The 18,615-nt window shown below is 37.5% G+C and overlaps 1 protein-coding gene across 2 annotated transcripts in view; it reads right to left on the reverse strand.

Moving 5' to 3' along the window:
* The window catches only part of LRRC49 (leucine rich repeat containing 49), a 42,888-nt gene extending 25,552 nt beyond the window's left edge, over positions 1–17,336 (reverse strand). The window contains exons 1-9 of one of the 2 annotated variants that reach the window (XM_040569556.1): positions 17,164–17,336; positions 16,466–16,528; positions 15,831–15,918; positions 14,933–15,124; positions 13,332–13,431; positions 12,403–12,606; positions 11,043–11,109; positions 3,666–3,809; positions 1,614–1,675 (exon numbers count right to left, since the gene is read on the reverse strand). In XM_040569556.1, the coding sequence (XP_040425490.1) occupies positions 1,614–1,675; positions 3,666–3,809; positions 11,043–11,109; positions 12,403–12,606; positions 13,332–13,431; positions 14,933–15,124; positions 15,831–15,918; positions 16,466–16,528; positions 17,164–17,217 (974 nt within the window). In that variant the 5' untranslated portion in view covers positions 17,218–17,336. Of the gene's footprint in view, positions 1–1,613; positions 1,676–1,778; positions 1,798–3,665; positions 3,810–11,042; positions 11,110–12,402; positions 12,607–13,331; positions 13,432–14,932; positions 15,125–15,830; positions 15,919–16,465; positions 16,529–17,163 lie in introns of those variants that run through there. The other variant, XM_040569557.1, reaches the window with a different exon arrangement.
* Between the last annotated feature and the right edge of the window lie 1,279 nt (positions 17,337–18,615).

The following is an 18,615-nucleotide window of genomic DNA, read 5'->3' on the forward strand; positions in this document are numbered from 1 at the left end:
CATGTATGTAGATTTTATAACAATGTCTTCATTGGACGTTAAGATTTTTATACCTATTCTAATTACAAATTAAAACCAAATTAGATATTTGCACTAGTGTTTGAGTTAAGTATTTCTACCTTACCTGAAAGCTAAGACTAGATCTATCATCAGTTTAATTGAAGCCCCAATGAATAAATGATAGGATACTAGCAAGTTACTGATTACATGAATTTTAAGAAAGCTACTTTAAAAATGAACAAAAAGAGTAAAACGTTTTTCCTTCCTTGAATACTGCAAAAATAACAATGTGAGAAAGCTACACAAATTAAACCAAGTATATGAAAACATACAGAAGTTCCACTGACTGCAGTGATGCTCCCAGATGGCAAAGGAGCCAACTACTGCAGTCCCCTCGTTGTTCTTGCCAGGCTAAGACATATTTATTTATTTATTTTAGAAAAACAACAGAAACAAAAGGCATGTTCCAAGTCCGGAAATTATCTAAGTGAAGCAAAATACCAAGCCCTTTTCTTTATTATGGCAATTTCAAACATGAAATAAAAAGAGTAGCAGATGAATTAAGGGAAGAGCATATTAGTCGTTTCTGCAGCTTGTCTCCAGTTTTTTTGAATGCTTAATACCCGTGAGCATTCAGGGAGACCCACTGCATTGGTACTTTAAGAGTCTAAGGAACATAGACAAGTAGGTTGGAACTGTCTGCAAAATACATAATGCAGGTCAGCTTAAAATATTCAAATAGCTATTACAATTAAAGCTCACATTAAGTCTAACGTTTTACAGAGAAAATAGGTACCACAAGAACATTATTTTCAGTAATTAGAATGCCAGGCATCTTTCCTGATCTCAAATTAAATTATTTGATTCTAAGCAACAAAGAAGGACGGGGATGATTAAGGAACAAAGGTAAACACATGTTAAACTGAAGATGATGTAGGCACATTTGTTTTGATTTTATTATTTTAATATTGGCACCAGTAGAAATGCTGACTTCAAAAAAAACACACAAATATAAACATTGTAGACTAACTTTCTTATTTATACCAAAATGCACTTAGTTACTAGAAATAATAGAAACCCTGCATTGAAAGTTGAGCTGTTCTGTTTCTGCCTTCTGGTTTGAAAAGTAAACAGACAGGAATATACCTTTCACACTTGATTAATATATGTACAAGTAAAATACAAGCATGATATAATCTTATCACAAGCAGAATCTGACCCAGCCATTTGTGTAACTCCATAAATACAGTGATTTTATGATAAATGTAATATGCCTTGTGCGATACCATGCTTTCTGCTTTATCAGAAATTTAGTTGAACAGTAAAACAACATATTAAAAAAGCTATTTTTAATTTTCAGCATCATCAGAAAGAATACAGTCATTTTTAAATTAAAAATGCAAGTTTTGTGGTAGAATCCCCATAGCACCACATTTAAATGCAAAGGATTAAAAGAATTTATGCTTAAAGCAGAAAATACATAACAGCTTGATTATGCTATCTGATATGTTTAAAAACAGCATCTGCATTCATAGCGTTTAAATTTTAATGAAATACAGCTATAAGAGGATACTCCAATTTACTGATAGGAAACAAACTGCTCTTCTCCTTACCTAGATATATTGTTGAAGCTGAGGAACAGACGCTGGAGACGGGGCAAAGTATCCACATCTTTCTAGAAGGAGAGACAGAGGCATAAATTCAGCAGCTGAAGGATAACATCTTTTGAACCTTTCTACTTTGCCTGATGAAATACTTTAATTTCTATATACTATAACCTTGCTGCGACATTGATTTCTGTTGAAGAGGCAGATCCATTTCTCCCTAATGCAGACTGCAAGGGAGTGTTTCAGTGCAGATATATACCCTGCAGAACAAGCTGCATCACTTGCAAAGCAAATGATGTTAAAGGAAAGAGGATGAGGCTGCTGCTGGTTTCTGAACAGGCTTTTGGGAAAGCCGCCAAGGTGCTGTCTCAGCATTTAACTGCAGGATAAATACACTTTAAAAAAGTGGCCATGTTGTAGTAAGGCTTCTGAAGTGCAATACTGCAGTGCAATCAGCACTACCTAACAACAGCAGCTGCTCTGGCAGAGAATGATCTGAAGGACTCTGTCACATTTACGATTGAATTTTTTAAGAAGGAACAAGTTTTCAGAATGAGTAACTGAATTTAATGTATGCCACAACCGAACTTAGTAGAAAACCTTAAAATACCTCACGATATTAGTAAGATGAAACTTAAAAGTAATATCATAATTTATTTTTGAAATAAAAACCCCTAACAGCCAGACAGCACAGTTTGTAGCGATCCATGCAAATTCAAACTGTGCACCAAACCCTTCGGTTTTAGATGTGCATCTCCTTATCCTACTAAGGAGTATGCTCCAGCTTGCAACTAGTGGACATAAAACCATTACTTAGGGCACAAGGGAGTGGTATAGGGCTCACTCACTACCTTGATTTTAGCCACAAATAAAATCTACAGCCCTCCCTTCAACTTGTGACATGTCTACATCGCATTCCATCCAATTAAAAAGAAAACAAAACAAAAGTGAAACAGAAACAACAATCCACAAACCACAACACACAACCAAAACACCATTCTATTACAATTTATCCCGGGTAACAAACAATTTTATATTATACACAAAAGAAGATACATCCCTGAGCAGAACATCTTCTGAAACAATGTCTCCAGCCAGGAATGAATAAAACACTGAGATGTAAGAACAGAGTCCAAGCCTGTAACTCACTAATTTCACTCTCACAGAGAGCTAACTCTGCATTTGTGAGAGAGGAGGTAAGGAGAAAGCATGAGCTACACATGAGAGAGGGTGAGAAGGCAGCAGCTACAAGCAAGGAACAGAATCTCAGTAATGTAAATGGTGTGGGAGGGAGGTACAGTGGGTGAGTTAGAAATTAGCAGAAATTTCTTGTTTTGCAAGTGTAAAAAAAATAAATTTAATATATGGCAAGTAGCAAAAATTTGAGGAAGTGATAGCTCAGCAGCAATAGAAGACCAAGTACTTAAACAATTGAGGGCCTGAAAAAATGCACCTAGTTAAATAATGTAGTAAGTCTACTTAAAAAGTGCTTGTTGAAATAATCTAATTGCCATACCTGAACTATACATCATAAAATGCTGAATGACAAACTTTATCCTTTAAAGCGTAACGGATTTTATAATGCTAACTTGGAGCTTTACTTGGGAAATTTTACTTCAGTATTTTCTCTGCTTTTGACCCAGAAATATACATAAAGAGATCAAGTTTAAGATGGTCTGACTGCTTAGCTGAGCTACAGAAATTATGAGAAGAGGGTATGTTTCTGGGGGCAAACATGTATGGAAGAAGAGTCTCTAAATGTTTATGTTAGAACCACAAAGGATACAAATCTTTTGCCCTGGGGGAATATCATGAGCTACCAAGATTTCTACCAATACAAGCCATCAAATTTACACAAAATAACACAAGAACAACATATTTTCACCTTCATGATGTAAAATTGAGTACTGAGGAAAAAAATAACAATCAAAAGAGTGGGAAAATGCAAGATTTGACAAATCTGAAATGCCAATATATTTTTAAGAAATTCTAGTAATAGTGCACTCCTGGAAGGGATGAAAGAAGGGAGGAAAGAAGATGAGAGATTTTGTTCCTTACTATGGCAGAGACTTGATTATGACGAAGGTTGAGCTCTGTGAGAGAATCCAGTCCATTAAGATTTTCTACAATGGATAGTAGGTTTCTGGCAAGGTTTAATACTCTCAGTTCACTCAAATGGTTGATGTTTTCCATTTTAGTAATCTGTGAAAGAAGTATAATTATAAACACGCATACTGTGTTTTATATAGATATAAAATGGATATATGTAGTGCGTACATTTTTTAAACATATACAGACAAAACCAAGCAACTTAATAATGTGCTTATGTATTTTTCTAAACCTTGATAATAATGTCATAAATTGTTGAAAACAAGCTACAGTCTGCTGGAGATTGAGTACTAGCATTCACAACAGTAATATCTTTCTAACCATACAACACTGCTGTACTCAGCAAAACATTCAAAAAAAATTAGACAAGAAAGCAGCAGCATCCTTCTTTTAGATACATGGCATGCTTGTCTGACAGTCCCCAACAGTTTTTGCCAACTCATGGCTTCAAACAAAGTGACTAAACTACAAAGAACAAGCAGCTGTTATTCTTAACAACTTATTTTGAAGATACAGGTGCCATCGAAGAAGAGAAAAAAACAGATCAAATAACAGTGGCTACTACCCTTTACTTTTAATTTTGGCTTCTGGAGATGCAACTGTGTTTTACAAAGACAATTATTGCTCTGTTTATACAAACTGACTTTTTTTTTTTCCCTTGCTGCTTGTATTTCTCAGAGTAATCAACTCAGTCATCTCTATCCAGATATTTATCTCTCAGAGTCATCTGGGATCTGTTGTCCTGAACCTATCCATTCATTTATGGAGGACTTGCATACAGTAATGTATCATGGAGATGATAAACCATTGCCACTGCACAGGAGGATACTCATATCATCTTATTGTAACCCACATTATAAGGCAGGAAGAAGGCAGCAGGTTTCCTGTGGAAAATACTCTGTGTGGCAGTGCATCTAATGGTAGAGTACATAAAGCTACCAATGGTGGTGAATTTCCTTTTAATTACAACGATCAGCTGCTCTATCTGCAGGACCACCATAAGCTCCCTTCAGCAACACCCTCTACTCAGGCACGCTATTCCTCTGCAAAGTTGCCAACAGCTATTAGATGCAGGCAAGCAAGAGAGAGCCTGGTGGCATACACCTTCCCAGTGATAATGGGCCTTCTGATGATATGGACCACCGCAACTCTGCCATGCCAGTTTCCTGAAAACGCGGAGCAGCTCCTGGAATGGGAGAACAGCTAACGCAACTGTTATCTAACAGTCTCCAAACACAATGTTGCTAACAATTTTCATACGTATGTGTGTGCATGTATATACACACACATACACGTGTATGACTTGAATATGCTGCTATATGAAGTATTACCGCAATTTTTCCCATAACAAGTATAGGAAAGAAGATAGGAAAAACAATTAAATAACAGTAAATCACTTTTTGATTGAACTGCTAATTAAACTATTAGGCATTATTTGTGTATATTACATGCAGAAAATAAAAATGAGCAGAATACAAAAATATTAAACCTAAAGGAACAAAAGACACTATTGTCTAGAACAATATATTTAGTATGAAAGACTTGTAAAAGCAAAGCCAAGAGCAGATGGTTAGCATGAAGAGCACAGACCTCTGCAGATGTCTGTTTAGCTAGAATTGCAGCATGTCACTATGCAGAATATTAATCTTGGCATTTTGCTGCTATTACAAAGAATGATTTCATCAACAATTTATAGAGATACTGTTAATCACTTTGTTCAGTTTTAAGACTAACCCTATTGGGTTTTCTCTATTTTTAATCATGCATGCGTGCATGAAAATACACCCAGTGTCATTACACTGTATGTATTAGGTAGCAAGCATTATCACCTCTTTTTAGAGGTGATTATTATTAAATATTTGTTTTTACCAAAAAGCAATTTTCATATATTTTAAATAGTTTTCTATTAATTATAACTGAGGACTATTATTAGCCATTTTAGTTGCTTTTTCAAATACGTAAACTTCAAAGACTTGTAAGCGTTGAACACTATTCTATTTTCTTGTTTGTTCTCATTTGCTTGTATGCTTGAATACTTAGCTATGAAATGCATTCATTTCAGAAGACATTGTTATGCAGCACATAATCACTCATCAATAACTGCACAAGTTTCATCTTTTAATGTGTATTTTTTGGGATTACTCAGAGCAAGCCCATTTCTGGGGAAAAAAATCAAGTTGCCTTTTTCCCCTCCCCTTTTTCCTTAACTTATATCCTTGAACTTTTGGCAATGAAAATAATTAAAAAAGAAAAACAAATGAATGATTTTTTTTTTTTTTTAAGTATTAAAGAACAAATTTCATTCTAGATACAGTTAGTCAAGTTCTGACTTCATTAGAACTTAGAAAATTTTAATCAAAGTAATTTAATGGAAGACAGTGTAAAGTCCTTGTTAAATCTACCTAAAATAAAGGTTTTAAAAGCATTTATATGGAACGCATACCATTCATACTATTCACCGTGACAGAAATGATCATCAACCACCAGTGTTCTTTCCAAAGACTATTCATAGTGCTTGGAAACACAGTATTTAGAAATTAAATGTTTATTTAGAAATTACATAGTAGTAGTAGTGTCTTCAGCATACCATGCATACAACTGCGTGCAGGCTCTGAATCACACACATGTACATGAACATCATGAATACTATAGAGTTCATATTAGTGGGTTGATGATCAAAGAAATGGAGTATCCATACAGAAATTTAAGAAGACGTTAAGATACTGCATCTTAGAAGTTTTTACCAGGCAGTATAAAAATTAATAGCCTAACTAAATAATGTAAGAAAGCTGACAAAGAACAATAATATGACAGAGGAATTCATATTTTGTCCTTTTAGTAAGGCATAGAGACAGTAAATGCAATGTTTCATTACACACTACCCTGATTTTAATTTTTTTTTAGAATCTTATTTCAGATATTTATTATATGAAAGGATTTTCTTAAAGAAGCAATGCCTTTAAAGACTGGATTTGAGAAATAAGTCACACAAGGTAAAGCATTAAGCATTGTGGAATGCTTCATCTCAGTGTTTTAAAGCACATCCAGTTCTCATTGAATTTCTCACTTGGCAGCAGGACAGCCTCGAAGTTCAGACCAAACCTATTAACCAAAATATCCTGCACACAAATAAATCAAAGTATTTTCCAAGACATTTTCCTCTTTCTGCTTCTCCTCACCCCTAATCTCTTGAAGACACTGCAGGTTTAGAAGTTTAACAATCTGCATTCCATCTATGGGATTGACTTAATATCCAAAAAGAGGGAGAAGTGGACTAAGAATAAACCAAAAATCTGGCTTCCCTCTTAACTGTTACTACTCCATAAATATCAACAAGAAATCTTGTCTAGATAGACCCTAACACCTCGTGAAGAGCCTGTCTCTCCCCCATTGTCTATAGAAAAAAGCTGCTGCTATTAGAATCACTATGTTAATTTACATCTCAAATACACTGTATGCAAGCAACATCCAGCTAATACTCTAATGTGATGAAGACTGCTCAGCAAATACTATCCCCTTAACAGAACTGTCTTTAGTTCAAAAAAAAAAAAAATAATTGATGTGTCCCCATCTTCTGTTAACTAACACACCTCAAAATGCAAAAACCCAGTCAAGGTAGAGCTACTCTATACATTAATACATAGACAAAAATGCTGTAAAATAGACTACTATTCTAGTACCTATATAAATATGACCCTCAGAGGACAACGGTGTAAAAATAAAAGACAAATCAACAAGCTTGAAGAAAACTCAACCATGTTACTTCTCAAAAAATAAATCACAAATACTTGTTCTAAAAAATGATTCATAAAGAACCTTTACTCTCCAGCAGTAACATAACAGAAGAATAGAAGCAATCAGAGCATACTGCACAGGAAATGCTCTGAAGGCCAACAGATCTGCTGCCTAGTTCCATCCAATGTGTGGGATTTATGAACATCAAAACCACAAAAACACTTCTATCCTAACCCCAAACACTGAACGCCTTTCAATGAGGACAGTAATGGGATGTTGATTCAATGCACTACAGCTTAGTTCCACAGCAGTTTTCATTCATACAACAGAGAGGCTTTTTGTGGCTTTACAGGGAATATTTTTACAATACGTAATTATTTGTAACTTTACTAGCATCCTCAAAAGAGTTCCTCTTCTTTATTTTCTTTTTTTCCTTCTTCCATTTCCCCTATCACTACAAAGGGAAAACAGAAAACAAAGCGAATTCAGTCTGAAGTAACACTAGCCACAGAATCAGAGAAATCAGCTGAGGTCAGAAACGACCTCCGGTGCTAGCCTGCCCAACTCAAGGACCAGCACAGCAGGATGGCAGCCTAAACCTGACTGGATGTGGTCCTGCACCTCACAGATGGAGATTCCACAAACTGTCTGGGCAACCTTCTCCTGTGTTTGGCCCTGAAAGAAATATTTTTCTTAAAGTTTGAGCAAATTTCCTGTCCTTCAGTTTGTGACCAATGACTCGTCCTTTTGCTGGACACCACCGACGTAAGTCTGGCTCCGCCTTGTTCACCCCCTCCCAGCAGGTATTTATACACATGGCCACAGAACTCCCTGAGCCTCCTCTTCTCCAGGCACAGCAATCTCAGCTCTCTCAGCCTCTCCTCAGATGCTCCAGTCCCCTCAACATATTTGCAGCTCTTTGCTAGAACTGCTCCATCAAGTGCACGTCTGTCTTGCACTGGGGAGCCCAGCAGCTCGGAGGTGCCTCACCAGCGCCATGCAGAAAGGAAGGATCAGGATCACCTCCCTCAGCCTGCTGCCAATACTCTTCCGAACTAGGCCCATGGTGCTGGTGGTCCCCTGGGTTCCCTACTACAGGGGTGCTTTTCAGCTTGTGACCCGCCAGCCTGTACTAGCGTAGGGGTTTATGACTCCCCAAGTGCAGGCCTTCGCATTTCCCTTTCTTGAATTTCATGGGACTTCTCCCTGCCGATTTCTCCAGCTTGTCAAGATCCCACTGAATGGTGGCACAATCATCTCCTGTATAAAGCTCTCCTTCCGGGTTCGTATCATCTTCAAATTTGCACTCTGTGCCACCCCGCCCATGTCATCAAGGAAGGTGTTAAAAATCCTGGCCCAGTATCAACCTCTAGAGTTTACTGCATCTCACTGTCCGTCAATCTAGCCCAAAATATCATCATTTTGTCTGTCAAGATGTGATGGGAGACACTGTCAAATGTCATTGTGCTGATCAGGCATGATCTCCCCTAGGTGAATCCATGCTGACTACTTCTGGTCACTTTCTTTCCCTTAGCACATTCTGGAAATGGTTTCCAGAACTACTTTTTCCATCCCTTTCCTAGGGATAGAGATGAGGCTGACTCGTTTCATAGCGTATAACATATCCCATTTATATTTCATCTCATTTTAGGCCTATTTCAATCTACACAACAATATTCTCATTGCATAGACAACATTCAGGAATAAAAACACATCCAAATTTTAGTTTATTGATAGCTTTCATAAAAAAAAAAGACTTATTTCTTCCTGGAGAGTTCAGCATCAAAATCCCCTCCACACATTAACTGCAATGACAGTTCTTATAACACAACTGGCTTTGCATTTATTTAAAATTGTGTTTTTGTATTTCTGAAGAAATCAAAAATAAATGCAAAAACAATTATGCAAGGCTGAGCACTGCCTTCTGCGGTATGAATTTTACATTGCGGCCCAATGACATCACAAAATCCTAAAAGTATTCCCAGCAATAAGCTACAGATGTATCACAAAGATAACTTACTTATCTTTTCTAGAAAATAACCTTAAACTTTTGTGCTCGATAGAGAATGTTTCCCATGCACACAACATTAAATAATTTCTCACATTTGTAAGAAACAGTTTGAATGTAAAATGAAGGCAAAAGTACCATAAAAATATCTGCAAGCATAAGAAATAATGTTGCTGTCTTTTCAGTCACGCTCTAAGCAATTCAAAGTGTGTTTCACAGTTACAGAAAGTGCTAGAGTAACAGACACTGCAGCCCAGAAGTAATCCCATATTCACACAGCACATACACATATTCATACTACACCAGACACTTCTTTATGCCAAAAAAGAATTATACTTTTCCATGGTTATAAGAAAAGAAGACACAAGTGATACACACTGCAGAAGCATCATTAGATCTTCTTGGAATGAAGATCATTTGATCATTCTGATAAGTGAAAATTGCTGCCCATAACTGGCTCCAAATTGTAAAACTGACCAGACTTACATTTTTTGACCTTCCTGTGGGAACTGGGTACAGCGTAATGCCACAAGCAATTTAGGGAAACAGATTTATGAACAGCTTGTTAATATAACATAAATCATATTTTCTATTATATTTCATTTTGATAGACAAGTGTGATACTCTGTTTCCACACTGTTCATTCTCATCACTCTCTCCTAAATTAAAGAAGAAAATTGTGTACATTGGCGAGAGGACGTTATATCAACAGAACACTGACTGGAATCCACCATATTAACTATGTGTGAACACTTCGTTTTTAATTCCACTGATCTGTTGTTTAAATGCAACGTTCTGGAATACATCTTTTGATGTTCCCAAATACAATACTGCAGCTGAAGCAGGTTGAAGAAATTTGATATATAGAAATACAATGTAAGACAGAAGGCTGCCCTAATAAAAGGTCCTACAAATCTTAATAAAGTTAAACCACAGAGACCCTCTATTTGTTATTAAATAAACGAACAAAAAAAAATAAAACCAGACTTAAAAACAAGGCACTAGTATAGTTGAGCGTTATGTCTCAAACTTATTTCTCTCTTTGTCACATGTTCAAAAGGAGTTAATATGTATGGCAGACTAGTGTTTTACATTACAAGTTGTTCAACTAGTAGAAAAATAGTGTTTATAGAGTGTTAATATCAAAACTTGCATAACTAATCTGGAAAGGAACAGAAAGATAACTAATTAATGGAAGAGAAGTTCCAAGTCTTCATTTAGAGACAACGCAACAATCAATGGGAACTTTAATTCTTCTATGACTTCTGGTTTACTTTAACTGCAACGTAACTATTGATGCTAGATGACTACTCCACAGGTGTGAGCAAGCGCTGCTATACTTAGCTTATGCAACATTTAAGAAAATGTAATTTTCCAGAAGTACAATGCAGAAAGTACAAGAGTTGATATCAAAAATTAAAATAAAATCATACCACCTTTTAGTAATTTACTGATTCCTGTGACCTCAAGAGCTGAAAAATTTGCTACTGGTTCCCTTTCAAAAAGTAATCATTTGACAAAGGACACTGGAAATGCATTATGTCTACACAACTAACTTAAATAATCAACTTATTGCACTGTACCTGATTTCCATGAAGGTCTAAAACATCAAGATTTTTTAGGTTCTCCAGATTTGAGATCTTCTTTATTCTGAAACATTTAAATGATGATAAATTATTTCTCACATTAGATTAAATACATCTTGTCCACCTAACGAAAACCTAGCCAGCCGATAGGAATGGAAGAACAACAGACCTTTCACCCACTCAAAATGAATAAATGAAAGAGTATGCCTTAGAGTATAACATTCCTTTCTGACTGTCAATAATGCAATAGTAGCAATATGCCCTTCACTCCTCTAGGAAAATGAAAGGGGAAGGAAGATTTGCTCCACTAGTAAACAAAGTCAACATACAACCTATGCAAATACCCAAACAAGAAACACCATTATTGACAAAAATATATTCCCAAACCTGTTTAAAGCAATGCTATAGTGACAAAGGTTTTGAGAGTTTGTTAGAAGAAATGAGAATAAAAATCTGAAAGCCATTGGTCCTTTCTAGACAATATAGATTTCAAAATTTGGCGTAATTTCTTCCCCACCTTGACCATCTTAACAGTGTTCTGTCCTGTCCTGTTTTCTCAGACGACAAACCTAGGTTATGTCAGCAGCACCATCTATTGGCGATTACATCAAATATTACATATATCATGCATTTGCTTCAAGATTTAGAGATCATATGCAGATCAAGCTGAAAATAAAGTCTTTGCTAGCAGCTATGCCTGCCTTGAAATCATTTATACATCTCCTCACATCTATCTCCAAACAATACCACTAAGTGAGCAAACTATACAGTACATCGTAGATACAATTTGAAAAATTAGTCCTTAAAGCAACTTAGAATTACCACCCCACACCCCAACAGTTTGCTATACACAGAATTATTATCTACAGATGAGATTTCTAATATAAAAGGCATGACTTCAAGTAAAATACTGCACTACTACAGGTTACCCAAGTTCTGCAATTAGTGTTTTATTGGTAAAAGGGAAAAAAAAATCCTCAAAAACTATGTCCATTTTAAATTTTTACTCACTGTCAGACTGCTAGTTTAGACTTGCCAATATGCATCAAGCAGTGCAATAACTGTGCAGAGTCATTCCTCCAACATCATAGATAGTTGCCAGCAATGTTAAAATCCCAAGCTGGGGAATACTCAGCATCAGTTAAAACACTCCAGAAGAAAGAGTTGAACTCCACATCTCAGAAAAAAAATGTGTGTCACAAGGACAGCAACCCAAAGAAGCCAGTTAAAACAAGTCAGCTCATTGGTTTCACAGCCAACATCACTATCTGAAAACCCTGCAATGGTTGCCGTGATAGATCACAGATACTGCACCGTAAAGAAGCAGGCTGCTTAAAATGAGTTTTGTTATTTTTACCTGTTCTTCCCCAACAAAAGGACTCTTAGGGATCTCAGAGTAGAAAGACCACTTATTTCCTCTATCTGGTTATCATATAAATCTAAGAAAACAAGATGGTGTAGATTTGAGATATTTTGGATCCGGGTTATGAAGTTATGTTGAAAATTCAAGAGGCGAAGATGATCTTCCCCATCAATAACTGGGCACACTGTCAGCTTTTGCCTGGAACAAAGAACAAAACACGATGTAAGTAGCAAATCTGTAATCCACCTTCTATTCCCCCACGCCAACTGAACTGAGGAAAGTATATTAACTTAAGGTAGTATTAAGGTGTTTAGCTTTGCTAGTTAAACAAGCGTGGAATAAGGAAGTAACTGCTTACTGTAAAAAAAAAATTAGCATGAAAATATAGCAGAAGAGCTTTCAAAAATTTCTTGAAGCTTGTCTTCCTAGAGATTTGCTTGTTATATAGCACTTACATCAAGATTTCATGTTGGACCACACTAAAATTTGAACAGATACAGCATACCAATGCTTTAGTCAGATGCCACGTAAGCAACCCATTTAGATTAGAATTCAAAATGTATCATTTCTATCCACTTTTTCTTTCGCTTATACAACTTGACATTTGACCTATAAATACATGAAACAGTAAGTGTTAATGTGAAAAGTAAAAAAGGAAGCTTCTAAACTACCTCCTTAGTTTAAAATAAAAACGTTAACTGCTTCAGGTAAATGCTGTATGGATGTATTCACCACTCTGAATTTTTACTACAAGGAGACTCATACAGAATTGCCCAATGGGACACGGTCCCTCTCTCAAAAATAAAGCAAACAAAACGAAAACCAACCAACCAAACAACACAGACATTACCAGAATACTCATCACTTGAGACCACTACACAAGAGCAGCAAGCTACAGTGCACATACTCCAGAGCCTTCTCACCTTTCAAGGGTCAGTCTATCAGAGTTCAGTATTTTTTCTTCAGCGGTACGTTGCAATATAGGAAATGTTATTGATGAACTGCTCCCAAAATTTGTGTTTTCTGTCAGAAAATAATTAAGAGAACATATGAACTACTTCTCCGCCAAATCATTTCATTAACTACAGAAAATAAAAGCAGAACTGTATTGCTTAATTATTTTTTTAATAAGAAATACATCACAGTGCATTTTGCGTGCATTCAGAACTCTGGATATCAGTTGCCTTTCCTGTCATTTTTAGCTTACAGGTACATCCCTCTACATCCTCTTGCAAACTTATGTCCATTTAGCTTGTTTGTGATAGATTTTTTCTGAAAATAATTTGTTGTAAGCAGATAGCTTGTAGATGTTTTTGGTTTGATTAGAATTACCCAATGCTGTCTTAATATAAGATTGCATACTAGTGTCACAATTTCAAAATCTGAACTTAAAGAAGATATTATCTATATTAAGATTAATTTTAAAGACACAGATCAAGTAGATGTTGATCGAACTAAAAACTAAAGCATCAAAACATTGAAAGAGTCCCACTGAGCCAGAAACAAATGCAAATTCTTTCAAAGGCAAGTGCATGCAGTACCTAGTAATAACTGCTATTATACTTCACTACATTATCAAGGAAGAAACAGTCAACCCTTTAAAACATATTTACAAAACTAACCAACTTTATTCATTTTGTTAATATAAGGGGAAAGGGAAAATGACTAAAGATACCTGAAAAGTAAATCAGCAATGTGGTCACAAATTTTGGCTTATTTGCAAAACAATCCACTAAAAAATACTGGTCAGAAATAGATCATTGTGCACGTACACCATCACAAAAACATGGGCTCATCTTTGTCATGTTTGCCATTTTTATTTATTTTTTAACAAATCAAACATTTTAATGGGAAAAACATGTATTCTTCACTAAGCAAAGTTTAATTTCTTTACTACTATAGAAAGCAAGTTCCACATTGTTTAAAACATGCCAATAAAAAAAAAAAAGCTAAATAAAACAATTTGTTGATGTTTAATTTGATTTAGAACCTTCTCAGTGGTCCTGTCTAACTTTTTATTACTAGCTACTCTAGCAAAACAGTATATAACAATCAGTATTCTCTATGTATCCTTCAAAGTGAAAATAATTGCTAGGGAAAATAATATCATTAAGAATGAAAATAAACAATTAACATTGTTGCCCTTAAGTTCTGTCTCAAGTTTTAAAGCCAATAAATGTAAGGAAAAAAAGTACTTAACAGTAACGTTTTTCTTTTAATGTCATCCTCCTAAAGATATACTTGAAAGATTCTTATCACTGTCCTTTTGTTCCAGAAGGATATATAAAAAGCCTATTTAAATGCCTATATTATAGCTTGAAAGATATTTCTAGCAGTTTCCTGACAATTGTCTATTGACCTCTCTTAATACTCCAAGGAAACAGTAGACAACATTTCCTGTTTAATTATACAATCTGACAGCCAAAAAAAAGCCATCTTACAGGTCATAACTTTTCAGTTAGATACCATTTAAATAATAATAATAAAAATAAGTAAAAAACTAGTGAGAATGATACACTGTTACCTGAAGCCTGTGAACTAATACCCTGACTGCTTTGTCGCGATCTGGATTTTGTATGTATAGACGACTCCACAAATCCTGATAAAGAACCTGTATCTTGCTTCAACTCCAAACCAGAAAGTTCAGTCAGATTGGATGGCACTGGAAGATAGATCTGCTTATTACGCACCAAAGGACTTAATACTCTTGGGTCTCCTGAGGGGGAACAAAACAAAATTGCAGAGCTTAAGTTTACTCCATAATAAAATATATTGCCCTAATAAAAGCCCTAAAAATCAACCCACTCTAAACATCTGTTGGTCTTTATTATTTACTGGAATAAAGAAGTGCCTCAGATACCTCAGTGCCATTATAATTAAACTGATCTCCTATTCTAACCCATCACTGTTGGCATATGACAGGCAAGCAGCAGCAGTATAGCAAGAAGTGTTGTGTGTCAAAGCTCTTCCAAGGTTCACCAGTTACCAGTGATAGCACCATGTATCTTGCTTTTCAAAGCAAGAAGCACACAATAGGAAAACTCTTCAGATTAGGTTGCCATCCTAGAAACTAATTTTGTCTATATATATTAAAATGTTAAACATCCAATTACAGGTTATGGTACAGAACTGTGTGGCTTCAGAGGGCATAAGATCGTGGCTTTTTAGGTAAAAGAAAGGATGTTCTTCCATAAACAGAAAGAGGGCAAAAAACAGTGAAAAAAAAACTGCACTAGGCAACAGAGGGATCAGAGCTTCAGGTTATGATATAGTCTGTTAGGAAAAATTGTCACATATGAAAGAGAATCATATTTTCTAATCATCACACAGTCTTTCTTTACTGCCTCATTAATAAAAAAAAAAAAGAGATTAAAGACACAAAACAAACAAAAAACCAACAAACAAACCCTGTTGAATATCACCTTGCCTTCCTGAATAGCTTTTTTCCAGATCATGCTGCAGAAGTCTATTGTGGAAAGATGACTGCTCTTTATTTATCCTGAATTCAAACTGTAACAAAACGCGTAAAACAAAGGTTGAAGTATTCAAATGCAAGAAGTGTCTTTACACAGACAAACACAACCTTACAAACAAATACAGTTCTCAGGACACTCTGGGAATGCTTCAAAAAATAAATCTGCCCTGTATTTATGAAGAACATTCATTCTAATAAGATATGATCACTTAGAATTCACTTTTAGAAACCAAAATGAAAACATGAACATTACCAACTCATACTTCTACAACTGATTAAGGAGAGAAAAAAAAAACACTACACGATAGGACTATTGCAATTAGGGGAAGGAAAAATGTACAGACGGAATCATAAGAATGTATATTAAATTTGTGGCAGGCTATGGTATATCCTAGCGTCTTGACACATCTTCACTAGAATGAAATGCATCTTGAAAAGGGTATCAGATACAATGGGTAATACATTAGAAATCAACATTATTTGTATTGAAAAGACAATTCCTAACTGAAAGCATACAAATGTGGCTATCATAAAAGCACGTTATTTAATATAGCTATTAAAGTAAAAAAAAAAAGTAATTACTGGTTTGTTTTTATCAGGTATTGAGGAGGTCTGGATAACCAGCTGAAGACCACAATTATTAACCTGCAAATCGGAAGAAGATAAAAAGGGAATATTTATCAAAAACATGCAACAATACAACAAGCTTAATGAATATGTTTTTCCGTCAAGAAAGGCACCTTCAGCACTACAGTCTGGCAATAAAAGGAACTACCTTTCAAAATTATTATGAAGAATATTATTTTGTCATAGCGTTAAATAAAACTAAGTCACGTTCGGTTTTATAAACGCCAAAAGGGTGACTTTAACGGGTATGCTTTGTTGTGAAGAAAACGAGTGTGTACATATAAATACGAGAACTCCCTTTTATTGCTTGTTACCCTCTTTGACGGGGCTGTATACAACAAAACGCCCCACTTACCCGCTGAAGGACCAAACGCCCAGCACAAGCACCGAACCGAGCGGCTGACACGCCGCCTTCCCCAGCACCGAGCCCTGCCGAGCCGGGCACCCCGCGGGGACGGCCGGGCCCCCGAACCGGCACCGGCCTCGCGGGGCTGCCCGCGGGAGGCTCCGCGCCCTCAGCCGCAGCCCCGCCGCCTCACGGAGGCGCCTCACAGCCCAGACACCGCCACCCCGAGGGGACACGGCCGCCACCCCGAGGGGACACGGCCACCGCCCCTCACCGCGCCGCCCGCCCCCTCCGCGGCGGCACCCACCGGGCCGGGCGCGGCCCGCGAGCCCCTAGCGGGCCGGCACTTGCTGGGCACCATGTCAGCCCACCGCCTCGCCTCGCCTCGCCTCGCCTCGCCTCCCGCCGGCCACCGCCCCTCGCGGAGATCGCTCCGCCGTTACCGCGGCAACCCCCGCTTCCGGCCCGCTCCGCCCGCCGAGGGCGCTGAGAGCCGGGGCGGGGAGGTGGGTAGTGGCTGCGCTCCTGTCCCCGCCCGCGGACGGCTCCCTGAGGTGCGGCCCTGTCAGACCCCGCCGGAGCCCTGCCCTCGTCGCTGAGCAGCGCGGGAGGCTTTAATACGGGCTTAGGTTCGGGAATTCGAACGGTTTGTTTGTTTGTTTCGGGAGTCAATCTGTGCAGTCGGGTACCTACTCTGTATATAAATGTAAATACGTTTCTGGAGCCTCGCCTGGCAGCGGCTGTGTAACGGGAACTGGTGGCTGAGGCACCTCGGCTACCCGGGCTCGCCAGCTTCTGCTGCCCGGGCGCGCTCCTTTTTTTTTTTTTTTTTTTTTTAACTACAAAATAAGTAAATATTTAGTTTGGAATCCTGTGCCAATAAGGCATGTGCCATAAGAAATTTGTGAGAGCTTCGCACAAGAGAGGCTCACAGGACTGTAATCCTAACTGTGTATCAGGAGCTCAGCTGAGACGTGGGGTCCCCTCCAGGGGACTTACCTCCGTTACTCCTGGTTTTAAGTTCTCCGACCGTTACAAGCACTGATTCAACTCTACTGGTAATTGAGCATTATAGATCGCTGCTATATTAAAAATAAATAAATAAATGGTCAGGTAGTTTCAATGATGGTCACATCAACACAGCGTTTGAAATGGCGTCAGTCTTCATCCACATTATTATCTCAATATCAATAACATAGTAATTTGCGCAGTAGGTGACAAGGATAGTAGGACTGCTCAGAAAACAAGTTAAGCATCAGCGAAGCCATTCTGTGCATCGACCGCTGGGCAAGCAGGAAAATTGATCTTAAAGTTTTAACAGATTAGAATGTCTCTAACCCTGACAGAAGGAATCGTCAGATAAACTGGGACGTTCCTCTCCCAGGTCCTTCTGGCTAGTCGGAGCACAAACTGGTTCTTTGCTCATGCCTTGTTCCACTCAGGGAGGCAAGCAGCTGCCTGGCCTTAAATGCAAACCCAGAACCACAACCCCTGTACTCGCTCTTTCCTAGAATGTGTTTGTGTTTTCTTTTCGGCTCCCACTGAAATCAATAGCATGAGGACGCCCTACCCAAGCCTCAGAACAAAATGCTGTTCCGTTAGCAGAGAACAGAGGTTTGGCTCATGAGGCGGGTTAGCGCATTTCATAAACAAAATATTTCATCCCTTAAGGCATGTTAAAAATAAGCCAAAGCCACAGCGGCAGAGCGGTCGTTTCATCATGTTTGATGCCAGCAGCTCTGACTCACGGGGACTGTTT

This window comes from Cygnus olor, chromosome 11 (genome assembly GCF_009769625.2).
Source record: "Cygnus olor isolate bCygOlo1 chromosome 11, bCygOlo1.pri.v2, whole genome shotgun sequence".
In the NCBI taxonomy this organism is placed as follows: Eukaryota; Metazoa; Chordata; class Aves; order Anseriformes; family Anatidae; genus Cygnus; species Cygnus olor.